The sequence below is a fragment of the Diceros bicornis genome, chromosome 9, assembly GCF_020826845.1.
Source record: "Diceros bicornis minor isolate mBicDic1 chromosome 9, mDicBic1.mat.cur, whole genome shotgun sequence".
NCBI lineage: Eukaryota > Metazoa > Chordata > Mammalia > Perissodactyla > Rhinocerotidae > Diceros > Diceros bicornis.
This window is the reverse complement of record NC_080748.1, coordinates 10,406,640-10,426,165: the sequence shown is the minus strand read 5'-3', so window position 1 is coordinate 10,426,165 and position 19,526 is coordinate 10,406,640. Positions and strand designations below refer to the sequence as shown.

General features: G+C 38.1%; 1 protein-coding gene across 2 annotated transcripts in view; it reads left to right on the top strand.

Annotated features, from left to right (window-relative positions):
• Positions 1–19,526, top strand: part of USP12 (ubiquitin specific peptidase 12) — a 98,632-nt gene that overhangs the window by 75,716 nt on the left and 3,390 nt on the right. For both annotated transcript variants that reach the window (XM_058547890.1, XM_058547891.1), the window contains 2 exons: positions 14,369–14,566; positions 18,464–18,542. In XM_058547890.1, the coding sequence (XP_058403873.1) occupies positions 14,369–14,566; positions 18,464–18,542 (277 nt within the window). The remainder of the gene's footprint in view (positions 1–14,368; positions 14,567–18,463; positions 18,543–19,526) is intronic.

Below are 19,526 nucleotides of genomic sequence, written 5' to 3'. Positions count from 1 at the left end.
CCTGGACACTTGAGTAGCTATTTACTATCAACAAGAAAGTTTTCCTATGTAGTGTATCCGTTCAGATCAGGAAAGGAACACTGACATGTTACCGTTATCATAGACCTTATTTTATCATCATCAGATGTCCCAATAATGTACTTTATAGAAAAAAGGATCCAGGCCAGAATCACACATAACATTTAGTATTCATGTCTCTTTAGTCTTTTTACATTTTGAATAATTCCTTAGTCTTTTCTTGACTTCAGTAATCTTGACACTTTAAGAAATAACAAATTATTTTGTAGAATTGTTCCTCTTTGAGGAACATGTTTTCATGAAACATGTTCACGCTCATGTTTTCTTATGATTAGGTTCAGGTTATGTATTTTGGGCAGGAATCTCACTGAAGTGATGCTGTGTTCTTCTCATTGTATCCTCTTAAGTGGGACACGATTCTGATATGTCTCATGTATTAGGGGTTCCCAAGACCACTCCTGGATTTGGTGATGCCCTGGAAGGACTTGCAGAACTCAGCATATAGTTGTGCTCACAGCTAAGATTTATTGCATAGAAAGGTAGCAAAGCACAGTCAGCAAAGGGGAAAGCCAGGCAAGCCTCCAAGAGTCCTATCTCAGTGGAGTCACACAAGACACTTAATTCCTCCAACATCAAATGCGACAACATGGGAGAAGTGTTGTCTACCAGGGACGCTCATTATAGATTCAGTGTCCAAGGTTTTAATTGGGGGCTGGTCATGTAGGCACCCTCTGCCTAGCACACAGAAAATTCCAGACCCCCAGAAGGAAAGTAGGTGTTCAGCATAAACCATATTGTTTGCATGAACAATTTAGGCGCATTGAGACACACTTATCATTTAGGAAATGGTGGGAACGCTCCCCAAATCCAAGTTCCCAGATGTTTCCCAAGGATCATCCCTGCAAGCTGGCCTTTGTAAGGCTAGTGTGAAGCTTGCTGTGTTCTCTCTTTTCTGCACATGCCTGCTGGTGCTGTTATCTGTGAACACTAGAGTAAGGTGATGTCTCCCAGCGTTCTTCACTGTTAAGCTATGCTTTTCCTCATTTGTAATTCATAAGTATTTTGTGTGGAGGTATTTTGAGATTGTAGACATCCGCATTCCTCATCAAACTTGCAATTATTTTCATTTTTTAAATCTCAGTTTAGACTCAGGGAGTCCTATTTTATTCAGTGGGTTATGATCCATTATCATTGTTATTTATTTTCATGTTCAGATTATCCCTGGTTTAGCCAGCAGGAGCCCCTTCGAGCGGGCTCCTGTGTCTCTTTGACATGTCCCATCATTCTTGAGCACTTCTCTACTTTCTGGTAGAACAAGATGTTCCAGGCTCATTTTGTACTTTCCTTGCCTCCACCCTGGGACCAGCCATTTCTCCAAGGAGCCCTGGTTCCTTTTAGGGGGAGAATGATGTTTAGAAACCAGGACCTTGGTATAGGTGTACCCATTGTTATGGGGATGTCACTGTTCCTGAGCCCCCTTTGTGAACAGAGGGTGTTTGTGTGTGTGTATACATATATGCATATTTACATGTGTATTATCTCATCTGTTGATCTGTCTATATTGGAAAACCATGAACTCACGATATCTCCAATTTCAGCCAACACCATAGGGTTCATTCTAGTTTTCCCCTTTTTAATGTTTGTAATTTCCTTCTTTGAAGTAAAAATTGGCTCCCCTTATCTTTATATATTCGCTTATTTCGTCAGTGCCCCCGTGGGTAACCAGTCTTATCACCCCCCTCCCCTGCGTACACACATACACGATTCTGTCTCATCTGGGCGTGCTCCTTACTCTGCTTGGGCTTCCCCTCTCCCCTGCCTGCACAGATGTCTCCCTTATATTGCCCCATCTAATGGTTAAACTGAAATGTTCATGAAGGGAAGTGGAAGAACTTAGATTTTTAAATGATTATATTTTTGTTTTGGTTTTGGACCCAGATGTATCTACTAAGAAGGGAGGTGTTTTTGGGAATGGACACAAGTGATCAAAACAGATTACTCAATTTTCCCTTTCATTAGTGCAGACTACTCTGGAGCACCTCAGATAAGCGTGAGGGCTGATGGTATTAGATTAATCCTGAAAATATCATAAAAATTACCTAAGACTGTTGGTTAAGGAAGTTAGAGTTAAGGACTATATGTAGCTAAGAGGAATGCAACTCAAACTTTTTTGGCTACAAGGAGGAAGGCCCATCTATGAGCACATAGAATGACAAGTAACCATACATGAGTAATTAGGAATTGTCTACAGAGTCAAGCTCTTTGTTTTAAAGACATCCATGAGATTTTAATATATTATTTAATATTAGATCTTTTATTAAATTACATGAAGAATATATGTTTTTTGTAAAGAAATTAGAAAATATAGATAGGTATAAATCAATTAAGAATCATTATTCATAAAAGAGTTAACATTTTTGTATATATGCTAGATTTTTATTTATTTATTTATGTTTTTGGTGAGGAAGATTAGCCCTGAGCTAACATTCATTGCCAGTCCTCCTCTTTTTGCTGGGGAAGATTGGCCCTGAGCTAACATCTGTGCCCATCTTCCTCTACTTTATATGTGGGACACAGCATGGCTTGATAAGTGGTGTGTAGGTCCGCGCCTGGGATCCAAACCTGCAAATCCCAGCCCGACGAAGCAGAGCACACGAACTTAACCACTATGCCACCAGGCTGGCCACTATGACCTAGATTTTTTTTTTTTAATATTTATTTGTTTATTTATTTAGAGTGTGTGTGTGTGTGAGGAAGATCAGCCCTGAGCCAACATCCGTGCCAGTCCTCCTCTGTTTGCTGAGGAAGACTGGCCCTGAGCTAACATCTGTGCCCATCTTCCTCCACTTTATATGGGACGCTGACACAGCATGGCCCGACAAGTGGTGTGTTGGTGCACGGCCGGGATCCAAACCCGGGCCATCAGCAGCGGAGTGCGTGCACTCAATCACTATGCCACGGGGCCGGCTCTGACCTAGATTTTTTAAATGCATATGTATGTACACATGTAATTCTTGAAATGGAATCAAACTTTCTATCCAGTTTTGTAACTTTTTCACTTAATAAATTATAAACGTCAATGAAAATATACTTTTATATCATTCTTAAAAGGTGCTGCATAGTATATTTTGTATGGATATATCATAATCTACCAATCGTCTAAATCGAATGGTTTAGATTGTTGCCATATTTTCACTGTTGTGGTGCTTTGATGAACATGTTTTGTATGTATATACACACACATACACTCACACCACACATATTTTCAGACAGTTTTTAGAGTACTTCCTTAGGTAAATTATGTGTAAGTTCATGAGCAATACAGCAATACAGAAAATTATCTATTTTCTACTAGGGTCTAGTATCAATCCTTTTGATAACTTCCGGTGTGCTACTGGGCAAGTCATTTAGTCTTTTTGGGTCTCACTTTGGGTCTCACTTCTCACTTTAGAGGTCGACTTCTAAGGTCCCTACCAGCTCTAAAAGTCTATAGTTTTAGTCTAAGGATAACAGAATAAACATGTGTTGGATATAGAGATCATAGTTCTTACTAAAGAAACAAAAATCAATTTGAATTAAAAAGGTTTCTATCTGGATGAAGGACAAAAATCACACGATCATCTCAGTGGATGCAGAAAAAGCATTTGACAGAATTCAACACCCTTTCATGATGAAAACACTCAGCAAACTAGGAATAGAAGGAAATTACCTCAACATATTGAAGGCCATGTATGAAAAGCCCACAGCTAACATCATACGCAATGGTGGAAAAACTGAAAGCGTTTCCTCTAAGATGAGGAACAAGACAAGGATGCCTATTCTTGCCACTTTTTTTCAACATAGTACTGGACGTCTTAGCCAGAGTAATTAGGCAAGAAAAAGAAATAAAAGGCATCCAAATCAGAAAGGAAGAGGTCACATTATCTCTGTTCACAGATGACATGATCTTATATATAGAAAACCCTAAAGATTAAAGGAAAAACACCTTGTTAGAACTAATAAACAAATTCAGCAAAGGTGCGGGATACAAAATCAGCACTCAAAAACCAGTTGTATTTCTGTACACTAACAATGAACAATCTGAAAAGAAAATTAAGGAAATAATCCCCATTTACAATAGCATCAAAGAGAATAAAATACTTGAGAATAAATTTAACCAAGGAAGTGAAAGACTTGTACACTAAAAACTATCAAGTGTTTGTGAAAGAAATTGAAGAAGCCACATACAAGTAAATGGAAAGATTTCCTGTGTTCCTGAATTGGAAGTCTTAATATTGTTAAAATGGCCATACTACCCAAAGCCATCTACAGATTGAATGCAATCCCTATCAAAATCTCAATGGCATTTTTTGAAGAAATAGAAGAAAACCATCCAAAATTCATATGGGGATTCTTAAAGGACTCTGAATAGCCAAAACAGTCTTGAGAAAGAAAAACAAAGCTGGAAGCCTCACACTTCCTAACATATTACAAAGCGACAGTAATCAAAACTGTGTGGTACTGGCATAAAGACAGACATACAGACCAATGGAACAGATTAGAGAGCCCAGAATTAAACCCTCGCTTATGTGGTCAAATAATCTTCAACAAGTGTGCCAAGGCTACACAATAGAGAAAGGAAAGTCTCTTCAACACATGTTGTTGGGAAAACTGGATATCCACATGTAAAAGAATGAAGTTGGACCCTTATCTTATACCATATATAAAAATTAACTCAAAATGGATTAAAGACCTAAACATAAAACCTGAAACTATAAAACTCTTAGAAAAAAACATAGGGGAAAAGCTTCATGATACTGAATTTGGCAATGATGTCTTGAATATAACACCAGAAGCACAAGCAGCAAAAGCAAAAATAGACAAATGGGACTATATTAAACTCAAAAACTTACGCTCAGCAAAGGAAACAGTAAACGGAGTGAAAAGGCGTGAGTGGAAGAAAATATTTGCAGAATATTTACAGAATGGTAGAAAATATTTGAAAATCAGATATCTAATAAGAGGTTACTATCCAAAATGTTAAAAGAACTCCTATGCTCAACAAAAACCAAATCGCCTGATTAAAATGTGGGCAAAGACTTGAATAGACATTTCTCCAACGAAGACATACAAATAGCCAGTAAGCACATGAAATGATGCTCTACATTACCAATTATCAGGGAAATACAATTCAAAACCACAATAAGATATAAACTCACACCAGTTACCATGGCCACTATCAAAAAAAGAGAACAAGTGTTGGTGAGGATGTGGAGAAATTGGAACCCTTGTGTGCTGTTGGTGGGAATGTAAAATGGTTCAGCTACTACGGAAAACAGTATGGAGGTTCTTCAAAATATTAAAAATAGAACTACTATATGATCCAGCATTCTCACTTCTAGGTATATATCCAAAAGAATTGAAAACAGGATCTCAAAGAGATACATGCACTTCCATGTTCATTGCTGCACTCTTCACAATAACTAAGAGGTGGAAGCAACTTAAATGTCCATTGACAGATGAGTGGATAAAGAAAATGTGGTATATACGTACAATGGGATATTATTCAGCCTTAAAAAAGAGGGAAATCCTGCCATGTGCTACAGCATGGATGAACCTTGAGCACATTATGTTAAGTGAAGTGAGCCAGTCACAAAAAGACAAATACTGTATGATTCCAGTTATCAGAGGAATCTAAGGTAGTCATATTGTTAGAAACAGAAAGCAAAATGGTGGTTGCTAGGGAGGGGAACAAGGGAATTGTTCAATGGAATGAATTTCAGTTTGCAAGATGAACAAGTTCTAGAGATCTTTTGCACAACAATGTGCTTATAGCTAACACTACTGTACTGTACACTTAATGAGGGTTAGGATGGTAAAGTTTATGTTACTTGTTTTTTACCATAATAAAAAAAATGCATGTGGTTCGACTTGCATTCATAATATATCTATGTTTGTATTAATATTAAGACAGCGTCTTCTTTTACAAAAAGGTTTCAATCTGGGAACACTGAGGAATGATTTCTGGAAATGATTACTAATGTGCCATGATCAAGTGAATTTGCTATATAATAGAATTTCTTTTAGTTATTTATTCATGCTTTATATTGTAGACTCTGAGAAGGTCCACAGAATAGAAGAAATTTATCTTTTCATCTAGCTTTTTCCAGAATTTATTTACACATAGACTCCTTTTCTGTAGCATGCCTATTGAACTATATATGGCACTGTCCAGGAAAAATACTAGCTCAGTAAATGTGAATGTAACAATCAGATACTTCTATCCAGCAGGAGGATACAGCATATGGGTAAAAGTGGAGTGATGTCCCTGGGGAATTGGAATGAGGAAGGATTTGATGGCTGTGTTTCAGGTAGTATTTTCTTGTCCTCTGGGCATTGGGGTGGGAGTGGTGCCCAAGATTTTAAAGAGCAATATTTCTGTCACTCCTCTCTCACTTAGAGTGGGATCTGATGATGAGTGACAGTGGACTGGGAGCTGAGCCAACCTGCCTGGCTCCTTGCCTACACATCCTTCCTCTCTCTTTACTTCCTGTGCTCTGTCTGTGCCATATTCAGCTTAGCCCACTTCTAGAATCAATCCTGTCTTTACTAGACATTGAAGACTCATGCAAAGCCCAGGTGACTCAGCATCAAGTTGTCATGGTCACATGTCCATCTCTATCTGCCCTAGATCTAGTAATCAAGAGTCTTCCTGTTTCTGAAATCAAGTCCTTCCCTTTTGATCCATTTTCATAACTAGATCCGTATCTTACTCCTTATCCAGGTCTTGTCATGGTTACCTATATAGTAAATATCATGGCAGGATCTTTTCAGCAAGAGGAATTTGCCTCGTAGTCGATATCCCCAACCACTCCTTGCACACACACCTTATCTTAGTCCATTCAGGCTGCTACAAAAAAATGCTGTAGACTGGGTGGATTATAAACAACAGAAATGTATTTCTCACAACTCTGGAGGCTGGGAAGTCCAAGATCAAGGCACCAGCATGTCGCGTTCTGGTGAGGGCCCTCCTCCTGGTTCATAGCCAGTGCCTTCTCCCCGTGTCCTCACGTGGTGGAATGGTGCTAGCAAGGTCTCTGGTGCCTTTTTTATATAGACAGTGATCCCCTTCACGAGGGCTCCACCCTCATGACCTAAGCACCTCCCAAAGACCCCACTTACTGATACCATCACGTTGGGCATTTGGATTTCAGCGTATGAATTTTAAAGGGGGACGTCAAGATGCGGATCCTAGCACTCACCATTATAGTCCTGAATCTGACCTGTGTTTCTGGTTAGTCTGGGTCCTTCTGTCTTTTGACAGGTTGATGGTGCCTGGTTGCATACCTGGCAGCATCTCCAGATAGTGCCTATGCTCTGTGCCATCTGCTGGGTGGGACGCTCCGTGGACCTCAACCATCCACTGACCTGTCCTTCATTTGTAACACATGCTGGAGGTCAGGTTCCCTCATCTTGTCTGACTTCCCTCTCAGCGCTCACGTCTCAGTCACCTAGTATCTTCCTCACATCTAGTCATAGCATTATATTCCCCTCTCACCCCTCAGCGCACTTGCCCCAGTTAGTCCTTGTTGACATTACAATTTAAAAGAGCAGAATTTTATATATGTACAGTTATTAAGTTTTTCTGTGTGGTCAAGACTTCTCTACTAACAGAATTTTAGTTTTCATGTGCTTGTGCTGGGATATTAAATTTCTCTGTGGCAGAGTTGGCAAATTAGTGCCCTCTGGGCCAAATTCAGTCTGTGGACCTCTTTGCTTGGCTCACGCAGTTTATACAAATGGGAAATTTTACTTAAAAAAATGGTTTCTGGCTATTGGGGAAAAAAAAAAAAATCAAAGCAGCAGACCACGGTGGAATCCTGGGCCTACATTCCATGGTGGGTGGGGTCAGCTGCCTGCGGCTGAGTAGCCAGCATTCTGGTTAGGGAGTGGTGCAGACTGTGTCAGCTCTCCCACCCCACTCCTTTGGAGTGCTTTCACTTCTGGCTCTTCTTTAGAGGATGCCCCTTGGGCTACAGCAGAAGGAAGTTTCTGTGAATTTCTTTCACCTCTGGCCTTTGTGCCTATGACTGACAGGTGAAAAGTGGAAGCCCAGCTGACTTGCTGTGGTGGAGAGACATCTGCAGTGAAATTCAGTCCCGGGTTCCCCTGTGGGCCTAGGCTGAGGCTGTGCTGCGTGGGGTTTTGCCTGAGATGGAACCCCTCCCTGGCTCCCTCCCCTTCCCCTCCCTGCTTCCCTCACTCCACCCAGGGAGCACTACTTTGATAAATGTCGGGCACGTGACTTCGTGTCTCGGTGTGCTTCTGGGGAATAGGACCCAAAATAGGGAAGATGTGCTGTGCTCCCTCCTCATAACCCCACCCTCTCTCGTTATAGTGGCTGCCGCAGTCATTGAGTCTGTAACGTGGTATATAATATGGACAGTAAACTTTTGCTAAGAAAATAATATCTGTAGTCTACTCATTCCTGGTCTCATGGATGAATACTTTGACTAGGTTGGAAGAGGACATGCTTGTTTTTAAAAATCACATTGTTAATCAGCATAAGTTTTCTGCAGAGATCTAAAATTTGTAGAAAATTTGAGGTGAGGATGCTTTTCTTTAGAAGGAAAAATACACTATAAATTAATGATTGTGAATGCACTTTACATATTTATTACTTTATTAATTTAGGAGTATAATCTTTCCATTTCACTTTTAGAAAGAACTTGAGAAAAAAATCATCAATTCATTTAGTATAACTATTCTTTCATCACCAAGTGGGGTTTGTATATTGCTGGCTTAAATTTGCTATGTATTGTTGATGATTTTCATGTCTGAAATATGAGGAATATTAGTCTGTAATTTTACTTGTAATACCATTGTCAGCTTTTGGTGTTGGGTTTATGCTGAGCTAAAAAATGAGTTGGGGATCATTCCCTCTTTTATGAAAGAGTTTGTATAAGATAGGTATTCTTTCTTAAATGCTTGGTAGAATTCATCAGTGATGCTATTTTGTTTGTTTCCTTTGAAACAGGAAAAAGTCCTGTTTGTTTCCTTTGAAAGGGAGATTTTTGATTACAAATAGATACAAAACTATTTAGATTTTTTATTATTTCTTCTGTTTTGGTAAATTGTGTTTTTTAAAGGAATTTGTCCATTTCATCTAAATTATCTAATATCATAATGTTATTCATTATATTCCCTTATTTTTTTGTTGTTTTTAATTTTTTTAACTTATTTTGAAATGATTATAGATTCACAGAAGGTTCTAAAAATGGTACAGAGATGGTAAGGAGAGGTCCCGTGCACCACTTTCACTTAGCATCTCCCACAGGTAACATCTTACATAACTAGACTACAGTAGCAAGGCCAGGAAATTGGCATTCATACAATCCATAGACTTATTCAGATTTCACCAGTTTTACATGTACTCGTGTGTGTGTGTGTGTGTGTGTGTGTGTGTGTCTATGTAGTTCTGTCAATTGTATCATATGTAGATTTGTGTAACACCACAACAGTAAAGGTACAGAACTGTCCGGTCTCCTTTGTGCCTGATCTCCCCTGTGCCTGATACATAGGCACACACAACACCCTGCTGCTCCCATTCCTAACACTAGTGTCCCTTCCATCTCTGCAATTTTGTCATTTTGAGAATGTTCTATAAATGGAATCATGCAGTATATGACCTTTTGAGATTGGCTTTCTTCACTCAACATAATCCCCTGAGGCCTGTTCGTCATTGCATGTGTCAGTTGTTTATTCCTTTCTATTGCTGGGTGGTACCCATGGTGCTTCACTATCCTTTCATTGTCTGTAGAGTCTATAGTAATAGCCCATCTTTGATTTCTTATATTGACTACTTGTGTTTTCTCTTTCTTTTTCCTTGATTAGCCTTGCTAGAAGTTTATAGCTTTAAATGCTCTATTGTTTTTGTTTTCTATTTTGTTGATTTCTCTTCTTTTCTATTATTTTATTATTTCTGCTTGCTTTGGGTTTCATTAGCCATTTTTTTTCTAGCTTCTTAAGTTGGAGACTTAGGTTATCGATTTTAAACCCTTTTTCTTTTATAATATGAACATTTTAAAGCTATAAATTTACCTCTAAATGCTGCTTTGGCTGTATTCCCACAAATTTTGACATGTTGTATTTACATTATCATCCATTTCAAAATCTATTCTAATTTCTCTTGTGATTTTCTCTTTGTCCCATGGATTATTTGAAGTATGTTGCTTAGTTTCCATATTTTGGTGGTTTTCTGGATATTTTTTGTTTTTTATTTTTGTCACAGAACATACCGTGTAGTTTCAGTCTTTTGGAATTTATTGAGACTTCTTACATTGTCCAATATGTTGGTGAATGTCCCAGTTGTACTTGAGAAGAATGCACGTTCTGCTGTTTGAGATGGAGTGTTCCGTAAATATCAATTAGACCCATAATTTGATTGTTTGTATCTTCCCTATTCTTACTGATTTTTTTGTTAGTGAGAGAAGTCTGTTAAAGACTTCAACTCTTTGTGTTTATCTGTTTATTTCTTTAATTCTATCAAATTTTGAATCTTTGATATTTGGAGCATAGACTTTTAAGATTATGTTTTTTTTTTTTTAGACAATTTCTTTTCTTTCTTTTTTTTTTGTGAGGGAGATCAGCCCTGAGCTAACATCCATGCTAATCCTCCTCTTTTTGCTGAGGAAGACTGGCTCTGAGCTAACATCTATTACCAATCTTCCTCCTTTTTTTCCCCAAAGCCCCAGCAGATAGTTGTATGTCATAGTTGCACATCCTTCTAGTTGCTGTATGTGGGACGCGGCCTCAGCATGGCTGGAGAAGCGGTGCGTCGGTGCGCACCTGGGATCTGAACCCCAGGCCGCCAGTAGCAGAGCGCGCGCACTTAACTGCTAAGCCATGGGGCCGGCCCTAAGATTATGTTTTCTTGATTAATTGGCCCACTTTGTTATGAAATCTCTCTCTTTATCTCTAGTAATATTCCTTGTCTTGAAGTCTACTTTGTCTGATATTAGTATCAGACAAAGCCAGCTGCCTTTTTAGTATTTATGTCTTTTTCCATCCTACTTTTTGGGTTTTTTTTTGGTGAGGAAAATTGGCCCTGAGCAAACATCTGTTGCCAATCTTCCTCTTTTTGCTTGAAGAATACTGGCCCTGAGTTAACATCCATGCCAATCTTCCTCTATTTTGTATGTGGGATGCCACCAGAGCATGGCTTAACCAGCGGTGTGTAGGTCCACGAACCCTGGGCCACCGAAGCAGAGCGTGTGAAGTCAACCACTATGCCACCGGGCTGGCCCCCCTTCTACTTTTTTTTATACTTTTAAGTTATAATTAGGTATTATCAAGAAAGGTAAACACCTCTTAAGTTAGAGTGCAAAATGAACATAACTTATTGGTTTTTTTTTTTGTGTGTGTGAGGAGATCAGCCCTGTGCTAACATTTGCCAATCCTCCTCTTTTTTTGCTGAGGAAGACTGGCCCTGGGCTAGCATCTGTGTCCATCTTCCTCCACTTCATATGGGATGCCACCACAACATGGCTTGCCAAGCAGTGTGTTGGTGCACCCCCCCGGGATCCAAACTGGCGAACCCCGGGCCACCGCAGCGGAACGCATGCACTTAACGACTTGCACGACTGGGCCGGCCCCAACTTATTGTTTTAAAGATGTAAAAGCAAGAAAATATGTAACGTTAATTCATCCAAATTTTAATCGTTTCTGTAGTGGATAAATGCCATTAAAAAATGTAAGTAGAAAATTGATTTATAAGTCAGTTTACAGAAGATGAAAATCAATGTTTAATTCAAACTTTATAACCAAAAAAGGAAAAAAATGTTCTCTGTCTTCCCATTGTTTTCTTCAACACATTTGTCTTTTGTAGAAGACATTAACATTCTAAGACAACTTTTTTAAAAACAATGATGGATCAAGAGCTCCCTAGTGTAACCTCTCTCCATACAAGTTTGAATGGAAGGAAAAGCAGAATCCTATAAATTCTTCAATGTATTGGTACAATTGGTGTTTTGAACAGAAAATCAACGTCTTCTTTCACCTGCTGCAAAATCTACATAATAAATTTCACAGTCCTTGCATGTGTGTCTAAGCAATTTTCTTCTTTTCTTCCTGAACCACTTCAATACAAGGAAAATTTTGTAACATATCTCTCCTCATCTTTAGAATATAGGTCCACAAATATTTTGTTTGACTTTATCATGTTTATCCCCACAAGCGTTTGGCTTCTTTGTGGTAGCTGACAGTTCCTCCTTTGGGAGGAAACACTGCCAGTAGGATTCATATCTTTCATGTCTGATCGAACATGTTTTATCAGCTAGCGTTTAGATATTTTCTCTTTTCTCCATTTAGACTTATTTTTCCCCTCTGCTCTTGCTTAGTTTCTCTCTTTTTTTTTAATTAATTAATTTATTTATTTTTTCCCCAAAGCCCCAGTAGTTACTTGTATGTCATAGCTGCACATCCTTCTAGTTGCTGTATGTGGGACGCGGCCTCAGCATGGCCGGAGAAGCGGTGCGTCGGTGCGCGCCTGGATCCAAACCCGGGCCGCCAGCAGCGGAGCGCGCGCACTTAACCCCTAAGCCACGGGGCCGGCCCCTCTTGCTTAGTTTCTAAAAGCACATTTTTCCTAACCACCAGGCCACGTCTGTCTCCTCTTCCTAATCTTAACTGACTGCAATCTATTACACTGATATTCGTTTAATGCTGAGAAAATTTTTCTGGATCTACACTTCTCAGGAAATTTTCAAAGGATACTTTGTTTTTGTTGTTTTGAAAGAGTTTGTTTTAGCAATTCTGTGTGAGTTTAATCGAATATCTGATGTTTGATAGTTGGATTATTGTGTATATAATTTTCTATCTTGACTTGTTTACTTTCCATAAGTATTTTCCCATGCCATTTAGAAACTTTCATCATCAACGTTGCGTAAAATTGTATAATATTCTGTTATGTTTGTATTGTAATTTATTTTACCATTTCCTGTTATTGAATAGTTAGCATTTTCCCAGTTTTTCATGATATAAAATAACTCCAGAAGTGAATTTTTCTCAGAAGTCTTATAGTTGAGATGATATATTTAATTTAATTTCCAGAAACGGGATTACTGAGGCAAAGGCAGTAAAGGCTCTTAATTCGTATTGCTAGATTGCTTTCCAGGAATGATTAAGTGTTTATGTTTATTTTTGCTAATGTTTTTCAAAGGCCGGGTTAGTAGAATAGTAAATATTTCCAGAATAATAAGCTACCCACCACATTCAAGATCTGTGGAACGCAGATTTAGTATAATGCTATAAAATGATTTTTTTCTACTTCATTGGAGGCAATGGCTTAGTAAATTTCATTTTTTAATTATGTGAAGTGTTTCGCTTCACTGAACACATACAGGATTTAGTTCTGCAGTATTTGTCAAATATCCTTCATGTGCCGGGCATGTTGCTAGATAGTGGAGAAATAAAATGAAAGAAATTATTTCTACCTGCCAAGGGTTCAGACCCTAAAAGAAGAGAAAGACCCATAATCATCTAAATATTTTATAGTGTAATAAACTGCATATAGAAAGTGATTCTGTAAAGTGCTGATGGAAGATTGAAGAGAGCAGGTATCTGTGCCAGATGGTAGAGGAGTCGGGCTGAGCCTGTAAAGAACAGACTGTTGTTAGCTGAAGGAGGAGTGCAGGGGTAATCTCAGGGAGAAGGAGCATTTAAGGGCATGGTAAAGATTACTTAGAATGTGAAGGATAGGCTCTGTTTCACAATTGAAAACATAACTGCTGTATTTCCAGATTATTTTACTTCCTTTATAGGATACATGTAGTCATATTCCTAATGTGGAGTTATTTCTTATCTTTGGCGAACACCTTTAGTGGAATGGTCTTGAATGCTTTTCTCTTTGTCTCCTATTCTTAGTCTGTTATTGAATTATATAGATTGATAGAAAAAATGGATTTCAGTCTCCACTCACATCTGAAGGAATTAGCAGCTTTAAGGAACTGGTTTTTCCTCCATTGATCAAGGCATCATGTGCATTTAGCCTTATCATAAGAGACCTATATTTCAGAAATAAAGGTTTCTTACCAAAGGACTGATGCCATTCTGTCTGTTTTGGAGCCATATCGAGTGCCAAGTCAAATTGTGTGTTTCGGTGATGATGGGTGGGGTGGGGTAGTCTTAGGACATTCAGGATGTTGCTTTGCCAATATAAAAATAATTGGTTTAAATGTGCAAAAGTGGGCAATTCTGGGCTATTAAAACTGACCATTAACTATTTGTTAATTGAATCATAAAGTTTGATAATTCTTTTAAGGACATAGTGAATATCTTTTATAAAATTTTGTTTTCATGTTTATTTTAATAGGATGAAAGTTAAAAAACTGCCCATGATTCTAGCTCTACACCTGAAAAGATTTAAGTATATGGATCAACTTCATCGATATACAAAACTTTCTTACCGGGTAGTTTTTCCTTTAGAACTTCGTCTATTTAACACTTCAGGCGATGCAACCAATCCTGACAGAATGTACGACCTTGTTGCCGTTGTGGTTCACTGTGGAAGGTAATTGCAACTGTGGGACACGGTGGTGAGGGTTTGGGTCAGCAGAGCAGTGCGCATTCAGGATGTTTGTGGGCGATGTGAATGGGGACCTTTTAGAGGTTCTTTATCCTTCAGTGCTTTAGTATCAAGATAAGTTTATTTCAAAATGGATGTTTCAGTTACAATACATTTTATCATTTCCTCCTTAAAACTGTTGTGTGTTAAAATATTATTGTCTGGGTTTGATTTTTATTCATATTATTTAAATATTACTCTAAGAGAACTTTAAGGCCTGTTAGTTTTTCTTTTCTTCTTTTTTTTTTTTTGGTCATTGGTAAAAATGATGCTGCCTAAATAGATTTTGCAAAATAAATTGTTTCTGAGATAAACTGATTGTGTTCATCATGTTAATGGTTGTGGAAAACATTTAAAATGGCTTTGGAAATAATCTTCAAAGATAAGTTTTCTGGGGCCAGTCCGGTGGCGTAGCAGTTAAGTTCGCACGCTCTACTTCGACAGCGCCGGGTTCGCAGGTTTGGATCCCGCTCGCGGACCGATGCACCACTTGTCAAGCCATGCTGTGGTGGCGTCCCACGGAAGCTGGGCACAGATGGTAGCCCAGGGTCAATCTTCCTCAGGAAAAAAAGAGGAGGATTGGCAATGGATGTTAGCTCAGTGCTAATCTTCCTCACACACACACACACAAAAAAGATAAGTTTTCTGATTTTACCAATCTTATTTCCTATTAGCCAATTTTGTGTGATATCTCACTCTGTGTATCTTAATTCATAAAGTAGCTCAAAAAATTCTCAAACTACAAGAGCAGAGCATCACATAAAAATTTGAATTTGGAACATACAGTCTTCATTGGCTGTTTAGAATTTCCTGCAATAATTTTAAAACAGAGCACTCATCCTTTTCCTCCTGGTTTTGGGAAACTTGTACTAACAGTGTGGTTTATGCAACTAAACAGTCCCAGCCTTCTCATCTTCAGCTTTCCCTCCCAGCGTTCTGCTGTCTGTGTCATCCTGTCTCCCCGTCTTTTATCCTCAGCAATTATCTTTCTTTTCCATTTTTGGAGCATTCTGTTTCTAAAGTTATCTGAACGGAGGAAAACAATGTCAGATAACTTAAATAACTTGATGTAGTGATTCCGACCAGAATCAGAAAAACCTGGGTTTCAGTTCTATTTCTGCCATTTATGGTCAGCGTGACTTCATACAGAACTTCCTGAATGTCAGTTTTCTCTTCTATAAAATGTAAATAATGTTAACTACCTCACTCCATTGTTAGGATCAAAAGGGAAATGTAAACCACTTAGCTGCTGCTACTGTTTTAATAACAATAATAATGTTGCCTTTTCATACTCTAACTTTACCATTCTTTAGCCTCCTCGAATTCAGTGACAGTTTTACTCTACTTAAATTATGCTAGATCTTTTGGAATTGCTCTGCTTGCAAGATCTTGAACTCTGAGATCACAACCAGGCCCCCTCCCTGCTCTTTCCTCCTCATCTCTCACTGTAACTGCCTCATGCCTCTTTCTTGTCCCCTCCTGTGCCTTTTAAACTTCGCAGGACATCTGTCTTGGTGCTCTTCTCTGCAGCCTCAGTCTCCATTTGGGACTGTGCCTCTGAATTCACATGACTACTAGATGCATATTGCTAGCCATAATGTACTGCCTGCATTGTCTTATATTTATTTATCAGTTTATATGTCTATTTCCTTTGTGAGAATGGACACTTTTTAAGTTAGGAAATAATTTGTTCATTAACAAAACACTGATAATATTTTAAAACCTCTCCTCATTTTTCAATTTATTTGCAAGATTTATTTGTAGACATGCTTCACATGAGAGTATAGAGGGCTTACATCTGCCCGTATCCTTTGACTGTTGAGGAATCTCATTTTCAGCATGTCTGTGCCAGTTCAGTGCGCTCATTCGTATCCCTGCTGTCTGGCGTAGAGATTTCCAACAAATGTTTGCTAAATTATTAAACACTATCCTTTAAGCCCATCTCAGAACCCAACTCCACCGTGTCACCAACCTTTCTTGATTCCTCAGCGCTCCCTGGATGAGGTTCCTCCGTTTGACTTCCCCTGTGGCTCTGCTTTCACACCCTGTTTTACCCTGTCCTGTGTTTTTGGAGTAGTTATCCACTGAACTGCTGGTGTCTTTCCAGTCCCCGCAGCAGCCAGCACAGTCATGTGCACACAGTAGGCATCGTGCGTCTTGAACTGAGTGGGTCTTATGGTCAGAATGCAAATCTCTAATAAACAACTTCCTTGGGTGTAAGTTTCTTAGCCTCAGTCCTCATCTTATCACTAGTTTCTGTAATTAACTTTTTCTACCCTTCTTCAACCTAGCTCTTTGCCAGAGGAATAAGCTGCCTCGCCTTTTCAGTCTTGTACCTACTGGTCTTCAACCCACCTGCCTCCTTACCTCTCGGGCTCTATTCCTCAGCCTCTCTGTGATTTTTCTTTATTTTCACTCCCTTAAAAAAAAGTCATTTTTTTTTCATTTCTTACCCTCTCACTATAAAACATAAGACTCTTTAGATGAATCCCTTAGAAATGAAGAAAATGGACTTATTTTAGCATTGAAAGCTTTTCTTTTTGAGGAAGATTGGCACTGTGCTAACATCTGTTGCCAATCTTCCTGTTTTTTTTTTTTTTCCCCTTTCTTTTTTCTCCCCAAAGTCCTAGTACGTGGTTGTGTAACATAGTTGTAGAGTTGTAGCTCTTCTGTATGGGACGCTGCCTCAGCATGGCTTGATGAGTGGTGAATAGGTCCATGCCCGGCATCTGAACTGGTGAACCCCAGGCCAGTGAAGTGGAGTGCACGAACTTAATCGCTGCGCCACCAGGCTGGCCCCCAAAAGCTGTTTTTTAGGAAAATTTTGAGGTGTTTTCCTCTGTAGAAAAAGAACTCGTGTTTGTGTCATTTTTGTCACGTGAGATACTCATCTCTACCACAGGATCAGAGGATCTGAGATATAGGAAACATGGGAGGTGGCTTATTCTAATATCTGAGGTTGCTACTTTTAAAATAGTATTCACCATAAACAATAATTTGTGTTAAAAATTATTTCAAATTCTATAATAATTGTCATTGAATTATAATTTAATTTAAAAATTATATATAAGCTTTTATAATGAATCATTCTTAAACTGGGAGATGTTAAAATCTTTTCCATGTCATTTAAAAAGCAAAGAATTTCTTTTAAAAGAAGTAGTCCCATCTTTATTTTTACACCTTTCTAGATTTTTGTATTCCAGATTTGTTTAAAATGAGATACAGAGGCAATTATAATTATAATGGTGCTAAGAGTAGGGTACTTAAAGATAGCACTAATTATACTAACAAAATGTCATTTGTTTTTAAAGAAGTTTTTGAAGTTAGAGCTTGATTTCAGAACCATGGATTTGATATCTTTGCTTTTTCAAGTATCACATAGGATCTTTCCTCAAGAGAAAAACTATTGCCAAGGGAGTGAGACTTAGAAATAATTGTACATGCGTTATTTTGTAGTTTAACTCAGCACGTTCTGGCTGTGACCCCCCTGCTCCCCCCAAAATGCTAGAAAAATTTATTTAAATCTTTCATAGAAGCAAAGTTGAAAATTTCCAAAAATAATAATGTAAAAATTATTACTAAGACAATAAAGAATTTTAATAGTATAGTTTTATACAAATAGAATACTGGTTATATCTCTCAAAGTAGAGTACTAATTGTTTGATTTTAAAATAGAATGCCAGTTCAAATCAATGCAGCTTTATCTTTTTTGGGAAAGAGTAGATAAGGAGTATTTTCATCTGTTTCACTTTTTCTACTTTATATAACATGAAATTTAGGGCATAGAAGAGTAATATTAATAATAAATGTTGTATGAAGTTAACTTTTCTTTCTCTGTTTTAGTGGTCCCAATCGAGGCCATTATATTGCAATAGTTAAGAGTCATGATTTTTGGCTGTTGTTTGACGACGACATTGTAGAAGTAAGTAGTTTCTTAATTTCTTATTTTCTTCAAAGTTATGTATATATTTTACTGTTTGTTTTTTTCTCTCAGCTTCTCATTCATATATGACGGGTGATGAATATCAGACAAATGTCTGGGTCTTCAGATTGTAGTCTAATTCTTACTTCTTACTCCTTGATATCCAATCCCAATGCTTGAATGGTCAGCTAACCTTTAAAATGTTTAGAATAAAACAAGAGAGAGCTTTAAACAGCAGAGCTAGTTTTAAAAAAAGTCCTCTATTACTAAAAAATAAATATCCTGACCTATAACACACATACTGTAAAGTACACAGATGTTAAGCAGTAACTTGAATTTTTGCATGTGAATGCACACACGCGCACACATGCACACAGACTTGTAACCACCGTCCAGATCAAAATATAGTACATCCCCAGCAAGCTCCCCGTTCCTCTTCCTGGTCAGTACCCTCAGCTTTTCTCCCCTCTATACACTGTCCCCTGGAACCCACTGTTTTGACTTTTATCATTATGATTAATTTTGCTTGTGTTTTAATATAAATGGACTTGTTCAGTATGACTTCTTTTGTGGCAGGCTTTTTTCACTCATCATTGCATCTGTGCAATTCATTCTTGTTTCCTATAGTAGTAGTAGTTCCTTTTTATTGCTATGTGATTTTTCCATTGTATGAGTATACCAAGTTAGAAGCTTGGCTTTTGTCCATTATTGACTATTGTGAATAAAACTGCCTTGATCATCCTTGTGCACATTTTTGCTGGACATATGCACTCATTTTTCTTGGGTGTATATTAGGTTGGACTATATGAAATAGGCATTTTTGTAGGCGCCAAATGGTTGACAGTTAGTGGTTTCATATAGTTCAGCCTATCCCTAGAAATAGAATTGCTGGATCAAAGGGTAGTTGTTATGTTCCACTTTAGAAGATAATGCTGAACGTTTTCCCCCGAGTGTCTGTACAATTTTACATTCCCACCAGCTGTG